The sequence below is a fragment of the Oryctolagus cuniculus genome, chromosome 20 (assembly GCF_051225735.1).
Source record: "Oryctolagus cuniculus isolate XC-2025 breed Fujian yellow rabbit chromosome 20, ASM5122573v1, whole genome shotgun sequence".
In the NCBI taxonomy this organism is placed as follows: Eukaryota; Metazoa; Chordata; class Mammalia; order Lagomorpha; family Leporidae; genus Oryctolagus; species Oryctolagus cuniculus.
Window position 1 is genome coordinate 48,566,446 of NC_142886.1, and position 13,600 is coordinate 48,580,045.

At 54.1% G+C, this 13,600-nt stretch overlaps 2 protein-coding genes across 9 annotated transcripts in view; one reads left to right on the forward strand and one right to left on the reverse strand.

The window, feature by feature from the left end:
- The window catches only part of WARS1 (tryptophanyl-tRNA synthetase 1), a 39,270-nt gene extending 26,852 nt beyond the window's left edge, over positions 1 to 12,418 (reverse strand). Inside the window, exons 1-2 of one of the 2 annotated variants that reach the window (XM_008251449.5) lie at positions 12,359 to 12,418; positions 5,893 to 6,067 (exon numbers count right to left, since the gene is read on the reverse strand). In XM_008251449.5, coding sequence (XP_008249671.4) covers positions 5,893 to 6,003 — 111 coding nt within the window. In that variant the 5' untranslated portion in view covers positions 6,004 to 6,067; positions 12,359 to 12,418. 2 annotated transcript variants of the gene reach the window in all.
- A 36-nt stretch (positions 12,419 to 12,454) lies between these two features.
- Positions 12,455 to 13,600, forward strand: part of WDR25 (WD repeat domain 25) — a 144,569-nt gene continuing 143,423 nt past the window's right edge. For 4 of the 7 annotated variants that reach the window (XM_051830841.3, XM_051830844.3, XM_089322808.1 and 1 more), the window contains exon 1: positions 12,455 to 12,594. The gene's annotated coding sequence lies outside the window, so the exon portion shown is untranslated. Of the gene's footprint in view, positions 13,495 to 13,600 lie in introns of all 7 variants that reach the window. The other 3 variants (XM_051830843.3, XM_070065401.2, XM_051830842.3) reach the window with 2 other exon arrangements.

A 13,600-nucleotide genomic window follows, 5' to 3' on the forward strand; every position in this document is an offset into this window, starting at 1 on the left:
GAATACCTCTCCTTCCTCTCTCTCTCTTTTAAATAAATAAAATAAATCTTAAAAAAATAAAGACCTCTGTCCTAGGAGCCTAAACTGGGCACCCCTGAAAGCCTGGTACTGAAAAGAACAGGCTTAATTAAAGCACTAGTCACGCTATGGCCTAAAGCTCTGCTCTGGTAATCGGCCTTGATAGACTGGATCACAGTCCAGTGGCTTGCCAAGGGGAATACAAGCGTTTCCGGCACCATGAACTGGGCTGCACCACCTCCATTCAGAGATGTTCCTTCAGGTACAGCCCCCAGGTCACACGGGGCTGTGACTCCAGGTGGTCTGTGCTTCAAACGATACAATTATCTGGAGTTCATCAGGAAAACAGATTGTGGAATCAATTAACCCCACAGATACGACCAACGTTAACAGATAAGGTGCTGGCCAGGTTAGATAAGCATGTGTCATTCACCTCACTTCTACAGTGCCTGGTGCTCGTGACAAGATAAAGCTTGGTCAGCAGCTCTGCTGAACCCCTGTTCCGGAGTGCACTGGGGTGAGTCTCCGTCCATCTCCAGCTGTGCTCCAGTTCTGCTGCACCCGAGTCTCCGTGAGAGTCACACAGTCAGTGCCCTGCTCAAGGACTCTGCAGTCTGCAGGGGGCTAACTCGACGAGCAGGCTCCACCTTGTCTCCTACTCTGCTCTCAGCCTAACATGGACCAGGGCACTGAAGCAGCACTTAGAAGCTGGGATTGTATGCTACCTGGGACAGAACTTTCCAGCGTGGCGGGAGTCAAGCTAATCCTGACGGGGCGTGAGGATGGCTCCCAGGTGCTGCCCTGCTGACAGTCACACAGGTGTGACCATTTTGTGGAAATTCAATGAGCTGTCTGCTTAGGACCACCCCTACTCTCTTACCAATGGTATAATCCAATCTAGAAAGTTCCCTTTAACTAAAGGAGAAGAGGCAGGCATCGTGCACACCAGGTCAAGCCACTGCTTGGGAAGCCTGGATCTGGAGTGCCTGGGTTTGCGTTCCACCCCGCCCTGAATCCAGCTTCCTACTGATGCATCTCTGGGAAGCACCTGATGATGGCTCAATTACTGGGGTTCCTGCCACCCTGGCAGGGGACCCGGGGGAGCTCCTGCTCCTGGCTGATGCAGGCATCTGGGGAGTGAACCAGTGATCGAAGGTCTCTTATCCCTGTCTCTCCCCCTCTCTTTCTGTTACTCTGCCTTTCAAACAAACAAATATTTTATTAAGAAAGTGGACTTTTAAAGCATCAAGTGCTCCTATTACAAACACTTTTCAGGGTCAGATAAAAATTTCCTTCTGAATTTTCATTATTTAACTCTAGTCTGAATGCATAGACCTCTGAACTCTCTTGTATGTTATAGTAATTGTAGTAGTCAAAGAATACACTTGGAAGTTATTTTAAATTGAATTACATATTGGTTATTGACTAAAATAATGAAATAAATGTAGTCAATAATAAATACTAAAACATTTTATTAAATGTTATTCAATGTTTTTAAGATTTTTATTTTATTTAGTTGAAAGAGTGAGAGAGAGGTAGAGACAGAGAGGTCTTCTATCCGCTGATCCACTCCCAAATGACTGCAGCTGCGCTGATCTGAAGCCAAGAGCCAGGAGCTTATCCAGATTCAGGGCTCCCATGTGGGTGTGGGGACTCAAGGACTTGGGCCACCTTCTACTTTTCCAGACACATTAGCATGGAACTAGATTGGAAGTGGAGCAGCTGGGACTGGAACTGGCACACATATGGGATGCTAGCGCTGCAGACCAGGGCTTTAATCCGCTGTGCCACAGTGCCAGCCCCAAATTTAATGTTATGTGGTCAAAAACACCACTGTCAACCTCCAAATGGGCTTACGGAGGGAACGGTCAACATTTGAGTCCTTTATTTTAGACTTCTGTTTCAAAATAATTTAGCCTAGTCCACTGGTGAGTAAACCTCATTGTGTAAAAGATAATCAATTTCTCTTTTTCCTCTTCTTCCCATTTTATTTGAAAAGCAGTGAGGGGGCAACAGGATTTTGGAAGCAGGAAGCTGATGGGTGGCTTGTGCATGAGCACATGAGAAAAAACAAATGCTTTGATGCGGTGGAGTCCGGGGCAGTGACTGCACGCACACTGCCAAGCCATCAGCCAACAGCGGCCGCGGTACTCACGGGAGTGAGGGCAAAGAAGTAGGAGCGCTGGCTGAAAGTCTCTCCAAGAAGCAGTTATTCAGACCACCTGTACCCTCCACTGGCCAAGGAAGGACCAGAGCAGACCTACGTAAGACTGGCACACAATGAACGCACGGCGGCCACGGTCAGTGAGGAGGACAGCCAGTGAGCTTGTGTTTCCACTTCCTGGTGTCACTGCTCAAGAACTGGTGGAACGTATGGGCTTGCTACAAGAGCACCACAGCGTGCCAGCTGCAGCGGCCACTGGAGGGTGAACCCACGTAAAGGAAGACCTTTCTCTCTCTCTCTGTCTACGCTGCCCGTCAAAAAAAAAAAAAAAAAAGAGCACCCTGGGCAAGCCCTGCACATGCTAAAGAAAGCCTAGTGCCAGCAAGGAAGGGGGCAGCCTGCTTACTCTGGATCAGATAGAACCTCCACCGTAACCTGTCCTCCCTCACGCACACAGCACCCAGCGGCGGCAATGCTCCTCACTTAAAACACTGGCAGACAGTGAGAAACACCGAGCACTGGTCACCTCGAGAGGAAAGGCAGTGAGAAAAGTGAGAAACACCAACCCGGAGGAGGCTGGGATTATGAAGTGGGAGAACACCCAGCGACCTCAGAGACAACAGGACTGTACTACAGCTCGTAGGAGCAGCATGCTGGAGACAGTCAGAGACCACAGGACTGTACTACACCTCGTAGGAGCAGCACACTGGAGACAGTCAGAGACAACAGGACTGTACTACTACTCGTAGGAGCAGCACGCTGGAGACAGCCAGAGACAACAGGACTGTACACCTCGTAGGGGCAGCACGCTGGAGACAGTCAAAGACAACAGGACTGTACTACTACTCGTAGGAGCAGCACGCTGGAGACAGTCAGAGACAACAGGACTGTACTACAGCTCGTAGGAGCAGCACGCTGGAGACAGTCAGAGACAACAGGACTGTACTACACCTCGTAGGGGCAGCACGCTGGAGACAGTCAAAGACAACAGGACTGTACTACTACTCGTAGGAGCAGTACGCTGGAGACAGTCAGAGACAACAGGACTGTACTGCAGCTCGTAGGAGCAACATGCTGGAGACAGTCAGAGACAACAGGACTGTACTACTACTCGTAGGAGCAGCACGCTAGAGACAGTCAGAGACAATAGGACTGTACACCTCGTAGGGGCAGCACGCTGGAGACAGCCAGAGACAATAGGACTGTACTACAGCTCGTAGGAGCAGCACGCTGGAGACAGCCAGAGACAATAGGACTGTACTACAGCTCGTAGGAGCAGCACGCTGGAGAAGTCAGAGACAATAGGACTGTACTACAGCTCGTAGGAGCAGCATGCTGGAGACAGTCAGAGACAATAGGACTGTACTACAGCTCGTAGGAGCAGCACGCTGGAGACAGTCAGAGACAACAGGACTGTACACCTCGTAGGAGCAGCATGCTAGAGACAGTCAGAGACAACAGGACTGTATTACACCTCGTAGGAGCAGCACTGCTGGAGACAGTCAGAGACCAAATGAGCTCTTGGAAGTTAAAAATGACAGAACACAAAACAAACAAACAGGACTAACAGTTGAGGACCTACCCTTGAAGAAGAATAAACAGAAAATGATATGGAAAATAAGTCAAATCACAGGAAGATCAGAGGAACAGTCTGAGAAATGTCTGTAAAGAGGGAGGAAACAGATCAAAGAAGCTACGTGACTTCTGAGAATTAAAGATCATGGATTTTCAGTGAGAGGACTACTGAGCCTCGATCCACAAGATGCCAGATGCTGGAACAGAGAAGATCCTGCCAATTTCCAGAGAAAAAACAACGGAATCATCCCTGACGCCTCCATGTCAACGCCAGCAGCCAGGAGGAGGTAGGGCAAGGGCTTCAGAACCCCACTCTAGAACTCCATATCCAGTTAGTCATCAAGTGTTAGGTAAGAGAAATATACTTTAAGATGGCTAAGATCTCAGAAAGATTTCTCATTAGCACTACTTTTCTCAGAAACCACTGGAAGACTTGTTCTGCCAAAACAAAGTAAACCAAGGAGGAATGACCCAGGACCAGGAAACAGGGAACCCACCAGAGAGAGGTGGACGGAGCCTGAGTGGACAGTGGAAGATTCTAATATGGGAGGCCAGCAGGCAGAGGGCCCCAGGAGAGGCCTACAACAAAGATGAACTTGACGGATAAGCTGATGTGAGCATGTTGGGAGGGGATTCGACCGACCAGAAGAGCGCTTAGATGCATGGGCAGTCATGCACCATCCAACGGCAGGATCCATTCTGAGCACTGTGTTGCTAGGCGCTTCTGCCATTGTCTGTGCTGACAAACCTAGATGCCGTGGGCTAACCAGCCGACATGGCTTCTTGATGCAACCAAGAGTCTCGGTTAACAGGAGACGGATGAGGCTGCTGCCAGGGCCACACAGCAGTTCTTTAGCCAACTTTTTATTATAGCCATAGATTTTTTTTATAGCCATAGAAAGTATGCTTGATAAACTAGTAACATGGTTATCTATTAAACACTTTTTATAACCCCAGAAAGTATGTTACAGTAAACCATTAACATGGCCACCTATCATCATTGTCAAGTAGACGTACCATATGTAATCAATCGTACGTTCCCTGGCAGTGCGATGGATGTGTTCACACTAGCTACACCGCAGACACGTATGCAACGCACTGTGCTGATTTAAGATGGCATCAATGTCACAGATGACAGGAATTTTCCAACTCCATCAGAATCTTACCCCACCACTGTCACATATGCAGTCCTCTGCTGACCAAAATGTCATTACATGATGCAACACTGTGGATCGTTAGCGCATTGAAAAGTCAAGCAAACAGACATTGAGACAAATATTAACTCTAGAGAAAACAAAAGCTGATCAGGAAAGAAAAGGACTCACACTACACTTGATGGTTCAGCTGTGTACACTGTTTATACAGTCATAATAGTGTCAACAGTTCACAGTGACCTGATTACTACTGCAGCATACTCTAGGAGACTGGAGGCACAGGGAAGGTGCAAGAAATCAGAAATTCTACAGTGAAAGCTCCAAACCCGAAAAACAAGAGGGGCATTCAGAAGGCTCATAGAAAAATGTGTATTATGAGAAAATTATGCATAATATAAATATTTTTGTACCAAAATAAAAATCTTTTAATTCAATTTTTCTGTGGACTTTTTGAAGTATCCTCGCATAATAAGAATAATATTTAGAGATATGGGGGTCACATATCCAGAGAATCAACCAGAGGAACCGATAGTGTGTGTGTGTTGGAGGGGAGGACACGGGCTGGGCTGCTGTGTTGCACCTGCCAGCGCTGCCTCTCTGGATCCGACCAGCCTTAGAGGGAAAATGTTTGGAAAACAAAAGAAAACCTCTGTGCTGCACTGTGCAGACGTTGTTTTCATTCATTATCCCCTAAACAGACTCTGGTAGTTATTTACTGTGCTGGCTACGGTTCGTAACACAGAGACAAGGCAAGGGCGAGGAGGATGGCTACACCATTCCACACAACACTTAACCACAGGAGGTTCTGGAAGCAGTCCTCCCAGGATACCAAGGGACAACTGTATGTCACACAGGCTTTGGCACCTGCTGGCATCACCACGTTGCTAAGGGAAAGCCTGCAGTCGAGGGAACGGCTACTTCTGGAGTAACACAGCACTGTGCACTGAGAGGCGTGTGTGGAGGCCCGGCAACGTGGCTCACCTTCGGGGCCTTTCTAGCTTTGAGGGACTTCACGAGCTCGCCCTGCGCCGCGATGCTGCTGAACAGCTCCTGTGGAGAGGCACACCGCTCGCCGTTGGTCACGTCCGCCATCTTCCAGCACTGACGCTCACAGCTGGCTAGGGAGGAGGAGGAGCTGTCCAGGGTCAAGGCAAGCCTGAGGGGGAAAGAGAGATTAACAAACCTTGCAGCTGTTTATTCCTTTCCTGTATCTATGCTCTCCTCTTTTAAAGATTTGCTTATTTACTTCAGAGTGAGAGAGAGAGGGGTCTTCCTCGGCTGGTTTCCTCCCCAAGTGGCCGGGCCAGGCGCCAGGAGCTTTACTTGGGTCTCCTCACGCGCAGCAGGGGCCCGAGCACTTGGGCCATCCCCCACTGCTTTTCCCAGGCCACTAGTGGGGAGGGGGATCGGAAGTGGGACAACTGGGACACAAGCCAGTTCTCATATGGGATGCTGGCGTTGTCTTTACCCACTATACCACAAAGCCAGCACCATATCTATTCTTCTAAAAAGGTAGTGATGTAGGTTATATAAAGGACATGGATAATATTTTTTAAAAAATATTTGTGCATTTATCTGAAAGTCAGAGTTACACAGAGAGAAGGAGAGGTGAGAGAGAGAGAGAGAGAGAGAGAAAGAGAGAAAGGTCTTCTATCCACTGGTTCACTTCCCCATTGGCTGCAACGGCCAGAGCTATGCCAATCTGAAGCCAGGAGCCAGGAGCTCTGGGTCTCCCATGCGGGTGCAGGGGCCCAAGTATGTGGGCCACCCTCCACCGCGTTCCCAGGCCACAGCAGAGAGCTGGATTGGAAGTGGAGCAGCCGGGACTAGAACCGGCGCCCACATGGGATGCCGGCACTGCAGGCGGCATCCTTACCCGCTATGCCACTGCACCGGCCCCAATATTAATAAAAACATAAGCAGAAATTTGGGACCACTAAAAAGAGGAAGAACAAATGCCAGTAAGGAGGTCTACAGGAATTGCTATGGTTTCTTGACTTGAGATCCGTGGAGGATCTCTGTTAGTTAAGAGCAAGTTTGTGTCCCTGTGCCACACTCAGTGCCCACAACACAGAAGGTACTTGTGTTTTCTCTGGGAATAAACACCAATAATTATTTAATAAACCCAGGTTCTTCATCTTTTTAAGTAAATAATTATTTTCATTTTTATTTGAAAGGGGGAGGAAGGGGGGCAGAGAGAGGAGAGAGAGAGAGAAGAGAGAAAGAGAAGAGGGGGAGAGAGAGGGAGCAAGGGAGGGAGGGAGGGAGGGAGGGAGAGAGGGAGAGAAAGAGGGAGAGAGAAACTTTCATCTGCTGGTTTACCTCCCAGATGCCTACAACAGCCAGGGCTGGGCCAGGCTGAAGGCAGAAGTCCAGAGGCCATCTGGGTCTCCCACAGAGGCAGCAGGGCCCAGGTGACTAGGCCATCATCCGCTGCCTCTCAGGGTGAGCATTAACAGGAATCTGGATTGCAGGCAGTGCAGCCAGGACTTGAACCAGGCACTCCAATATGGGATGCAGGCATCCCACGCAGGGACTTAAACATCTGCCTGTTTATTCTTTTTTTTTTTTTTTTTTTTAATTTGAAAGGCAGAGTGTGAGAGAGAGCAAGATCTTCCATCCAATGATTTACTCTCCAAATGCCCACAACAGCAGAGACGTGGCCAGGAGCCAGGAATTTCATCTGGGTTTCTGACCTGGGTGGCTTCCCGGGGACATCAGCAGGGAGCTGGATTGAAACTGCACCCTGGGCACTCTGATATGCAGTGTGGGCACCCCCAGCCACAATGCCCCACTCCCCCGTCTGTTCTTCAGCTATTAGACAGCCTTAGGGAAGAATGCCCAGGCTTTTAGGGCCTTAACCAATTGTCCCTGCTAAGCAAATGGCTTCCACTGCTGACCGCTGCCCTGTTCTGAGATCTGGGATGCAGCGCAGGGTCTTTCCTACGCTGGCTTCCAAATGAGGTGAGGACTATACACAGCCTGCCCATCCCACATGCTTCCTCATTAGTCATTATTCTTAGAAATTTCGAAAAAGGTGGGGCCCAGGACAAGTAGAGATAGGGCCACCATCAGTCGCTGTCACTTCCCCTTCCTGAGTGTATCTCTTCATCTCCACAGGGGCACCATTAGGCTCGCCTTCAGCTATCTCACAGGATGAGAGCATCCTACGCTTGTTTTTGTTTGCTAGAGCTGTAGCACCCACACCAGTGGTTGACATCGTGGCAGAAAAGGGCAATATGACGATGACCACAACGAGGCCAAGGCCAGGGCAGCCAGCCGTGAGCACTTCTGTGCCGCACGCTGTGGGCACCCAAGCGTGTCAGTTCCTCCAAGCCTTGCAGCAAACCTGTGAGAGATCTGCTATCTTCATTTCTTAGATGATGCACAACTTGCCCAAATACCAAGCAACAAAGCGGCACAGGCAGGCTTCAAATTCAAGTAGCTTGACCCAAGAGTCTACACTCTTAACCATTATCTTAATTACTTAACTATATGAACCAAACACACAAATGTGAGGTGCAATGTTTTTATTTATCTGTTTGTGAAATACATGTTTAAAAAGTGTAAATTTTTTATTTTTTTGAAAGGCAGAGTCAGACAGTGAGAGAGAGACAGAGAGTTACAGACAGTGAGAGAGAGAGAGAGAGAGAGAGAGAGAGAGAGAAAAGGTCTTCCTTCCATTGGTTCACTCCCCTAATGGCTGCCACGGACGGCGCTGCGCCGATCCGAAGCCAGGAGCCAGGTGCCTCCTCTCCGTCTCCCATGCGGGTGCAGGGACCCAAGCACTTGGGCCATCCTCCATTGCCCTCCCAGGCCACAGCAGAGAGCTGGACTGGAAGAGGAGCAACTGGGACTAGAACCTGGCGCCCCAACCGGGACTAGAACCGGGAGTGCTGGCACCGTAGGCGGAGGATTAGCCAAGTGAGTCATGGCGCTGGCCAAAAAAGTGTACATTTTAACAAACCAGTCTTTGTGTAATCACTGAAACCCTGAAAATGAAACCAGGGTAGGTCAGCGGCTGCAATGAGAATCCCCTGAATTCCCAGATAGGGCAACCTGTGAGATGAATGACCTAGGCAATAAAGCATCCATAAAAAAGGGAGAAAAGCGGAAGTAATCTTTGCCTAGTGCTGGAGAGAAGGACCCAGGCTCCCCCCACCAGCAACAAGCTAGCAAAGTAGTCATGCCCATTTCTCCTCAGGGAGTGGGGGGTGAGGTGTGTGTCTACCCAGAACAACTGACATCAGAGTAATGAAGATGACTGTGGGCCAGCGGTCACAGTGGGGTGCACTAACTCAGCCCTCAGGATCAGTGCTCTCGGAATTCCAGCCACGCCCTCACCAGGAAGCCCACACCCTCCCTGCTGGCACACTGCCCAGTGACCCCCCAGTGACCCCCTCAGCTCTTCCTCACAGCCTCGTCCCCCTGCCCCCTCCACCCTCTGTGGCCCGGGCGTTCCCCCCACAGCTCTGTGAGGCATGCACATTAGGCTGCTCCGGTCCCTCACAGCTTCTCCAGTGGACAGCGAGAGCCGCGTCTCCTCCTCACAGATTCTGGCCGGTTATCAACCAGCATTTACGGAGCGCGACTCTCAACTTTCCCCTCTCCGCCGCGACCTCTTGCGAAGCCTGCACAGGCGCTGGCTCAGGGGAAGGCCGGCTTCCCTATCTGGAAGTCTCTGCTGGACACGAGAGAAGCTGACCCGTCGGGGGCAGTGGGGAGAGCCGGGCACGCCTCCGGGTCTTCTCCAAGACTCACTCCCTAGACGGGATTCCTCCCCGTTGCTAACGTGTGCCCACCATCCCTGTCCCTCTTTCCGGAGTTCCCTTTGGTTCACCTTGTCCTTCCAAAAACGTGGTAACCCACACCACAGTGGTTCGGCAACAGGCAGTTAGGATCAAAGCCAAGTTTAGATCAAAGCCACCCTAGGACATTCCCAGGGCAAGTGCGGTAGAACGGCTGGGTGAACACAGGAAAGCCACCTTCTTGCTGCAATGCAGCCGACGGCTTCTTGAAAGGCCCGCAAGAGGAACTGGGCTGCACGTCGCAGGAAAACCCCACACAGGAACTAAACCAGAGGGCGGCAGGCGAAGTGTGCCGACCCACGATCATCGGGCACCCACTCATGCCCGAGACTCACTCACTCCCGCATGATGCAACGTCGGCAGGGAGCACTCCAGCAGCCGTCAGAGGCAGGCGGGCCAGACCCTCATCTCTCCCACTTCACGCGTTCGCCCATTCGCGCTGTCAGCTCTGAGAACAGCCTCCTTCCTCCCGCAAGCGGCCCCTCCTTCACTTCTTTGTAAACTCAGCTGAGCCTCAGAGGCTTTCAGTCTGGAGCCCTGAACCTCCACAGCAACAGCCACGTCCGCACACACACGGGGATGTGCGCAGACTTAGGGTCTCTGGGCCGCATTTCCTTTCCTAGGAGTTTGGCAGAAGTGTTGAGCACAGACTCCAAACAGAACCTTGAGTCTCTTAAGGGAAGTCCATTTTATCTAACAAATACAAATGTCTGAAACAAAGGTATGCAGTTTTAACCATGAAATAATCTGCTATCTTCTCTGAACAAAAGTATCTGGCGTATAAAAGGCAAAATGGCCTATTCCACAGATCGTGAGGGGAGAAAGCAACAGAGCTCCTCCACAGGGATTCCTGGGCGGGTGCCGGCTCCACTTCCAAGTCCCGCTCCGGGTAACGTGCACCCGGGGAAGCAGCAGTACCTGCCCACGTACTTGGGTCCACGCCACCCTGGTGGGAGACCCGGATCGGGTTCCAGGCTCTTGGCTTTGGCCTGGCCCAGCCTTGGCTGTTGGGGACATTTGGAAAGTGAACCGATGGAGAGAAATCTCTTTGTCTCTCTGCCTTTCAAATAAGGAATAACATTTCAAAACTGACTCCCGATTTCCTTTATTCAAGAACTCAAATCTTGTGTGTTAGGAGTTGCTAGGCTGTTGGGACATAGCTAACTTCGTACCTGGCAAACTGAGCCCAATTAAGAATGACCCTGAGGGTGTCCGGATGAGATTTCATGGTCTGAGATTCCGCCAGTTTGCCCAGGACACCCCAAGCTGATAAGAGCGCACACCATAAACTGCTGGCCCACACCTGCCGGGGGGCTTCTGCCTACTGCGGTGGATGGAGGTCTCTGTCCATCCACAAAAGCAGACAGGTGCTGCCCACTCTCCTGTGGGCGGAAATCCTTTTGAGAACCCCCCACCCTCCCCTGCCGGCTCTCCAGGGGGGGCTGCAACCTAACCTTCCCTGTAGGGTGCTGTCCTGTCTCCAATGGCCACCTCCTTTCCTTCTTACGACCCTAAAGATCCTAAACCTGTACCCAAAGCATCGCGGAGACAGGCCCAGGGGCCGCTGGTTCTGCGACTGGGGTGCGGGATTCTCTGCACCAAGGCGGGTAATTCTGCATCAGCCAGGAGGACCGCGTGGTCCAGGAAACTTTCCGGATGCCTGGAACAGCAGCAGGAGGTGGGACACATCCCGCACACCAGCGTGGCCCGAGCGAGGTCAGCAGAGAAGTAAAAGCACAAGACCCTAGTCCAACGAGACACACCCCCCAGCCCTAAACCGAGGTTTCTAGGCTTCGGTGAGAGGGCAGGTGCGCGGGGCAAAGGCGCCGGTACCTACCCGGGTCTGGCGGACGCGCCGAGGGGCCGCTGCAGAGCCGAGGACGCGCTGCCCGGCCCGCGGCGTCTTTAATACCCTCCCTCCTGCTTTCAGTTTCGTTGTGAGCAAAGACTCCCTTCTCCCCATTCACCCCACCCTGATCCAACCAGGGGTTTCTTAGAATTCACGCAGGTTCCCAGAAACTGCCCAGCCCAGAGGATGCGGCCGGGCGTCCAATCAGCGGCCGGCTGGCGGGCGGGGGCCGCGGCACCCTCAGCACGGCCGCGGCGAGCGGTCATTGCATCAGCCGCCCCGTCCTCCGCCTGACCTCCGCAGCCTCTTCCGACGGGGGTCGCGCCCGGGGCGGGGCGGGCTTCCTGGAAACGGCCCGCGGCCGTGCTCGGAGGCGGGGCGGCGCGGTGGGCACACCTCGGCTCGGGCGTCTTCCCCAGCCGGACTCTCGGGCGGGCCCCGTGACGCCCCCGCCTCCCCGGGACCCCTCCGGCGGCCTGGGCGGGCAGAGCTCTCACTACCGCTGAGGGCTCTGGGGGGCAGGCCCCGGGCCACAGCCCAGCCGGGCACACGGCAGGCACTGGAGAGAGGGCCTCTCCCCGCGGGACACGCGAAGCTCGGAGCGGGCCGGCCTCGGAACCAGGGGCTGAAGGGACCCGCCCAGCTTCGGCCCGCCACGGTGCCGGAACCCCGCTCCGCTCTGGCGCGCAGGCGGCCCCGGGAGGGCCAGGTCGCCGGGCACCGCCTCGGATGGCTCCTTCCGTCCCTCATCCCTGCACTTCGTCGCCTCAGCCTCCATCCCTTCGCTTACCCGACCCCGAAGGGCCCGTCAGCACAGCCGGCTCCGCCACGGGTTGTCTCCCGGGCGTCCGTGGAAACGCCGTCCGGCCGGAAAACTTCCGGCCCGGCTGCGCCCTCATTGGCTGTTCCCGCGGGGGGCCGGGTGGCGGCCGCCGCTGATTGGTTGGCGGCCCCGGCGCCGCGGCGGAACGCCGCTGGTAGGAGGAGTGCGAGCCGGCCGGGCTCCAGGAGGAGGGAGCTCTTCCGGTGCGTGTGGTGAGCGGCGGGCAGGGGCGGGCGGGTGCCGAGGGCCCGGAGCGCTCCCGCAGCGCTCGCCCCCCGCACGTCGGCGCGGGCATTTCGGGGCCGCTTGGCCTCCTTTCGTTTGCCGTTCCTTCCGAAGGCTCAGTGTTTTGGGGTCGTGCTTATGTCTTGTTTAGTGACAGCGCGGCCAACTCGTATTCACCCGTGAAAGCCCATCCCGTCTGTGGGCGCCGGGGCGGGATCCGAGCCCGGTGCCTCACCTCCGCCCATGCCAGGCCCGACGCGGTGCCGGACGCGGCCGAGGTGTCCAGGCAGTGTTTGCGGGTGGAGAACGTGCCCTCGTGGGGGCTCCACGCGCGCCCGCCTTCCGCACGTGTGGCGATGCCGGGGTCCTGAACGCAGATGGCACGCGCGACCAGCGCTGCCCTCGCGGGGCCGGCCCGCCTGGGTGTAGGGTGCAGCCCGCGCCTCCCGAAGTGAGGGGTGTTGCACTCACCGCGCCTCGCGGGCTCGCCGGCTTTCCCGCGTCACCTTCCCTGGCCCTGCCTCGACCTCCCTCCGTGAAGCCGCACTCGCGAGCCCACCCGCGTCCTTGGCTCCGGGCTGATTTTCTCCCTGGGGCTTCTCACCCGGCTCACGGCCTCTGTGGCATTTCCCTGGAGTCCGAGCCCCGCGCGGGCACAGGAGGACGGTGGTCCAGGGTGGCCCTGGCTCTTTGGCTCTCTGGGTGGTGGTCCCGGAGCCCTAGTGTGGGGCTTGGTGACTAGCTGAGGCCCCACGCCTGTCTCAGGACCCCTGCAGCCACTGTTGTCCGTGCTGCCCTGCCTGGCTCCCTGTCATGTCATATCACACTCTGATCTTTGGTCGCGGACCTCATCTTTAGTTCTGTCTGCTGGCTCGCCTGTGAGTGGGCTGCAGTGTTTTTAGGGTGGGCAGGGAGCCTTGCCAAGGGCTGGGTGCGGCATGCTGGTGGCAGGCCCAGGGAGGTCCCCTTGGACAGGGGCGGGGG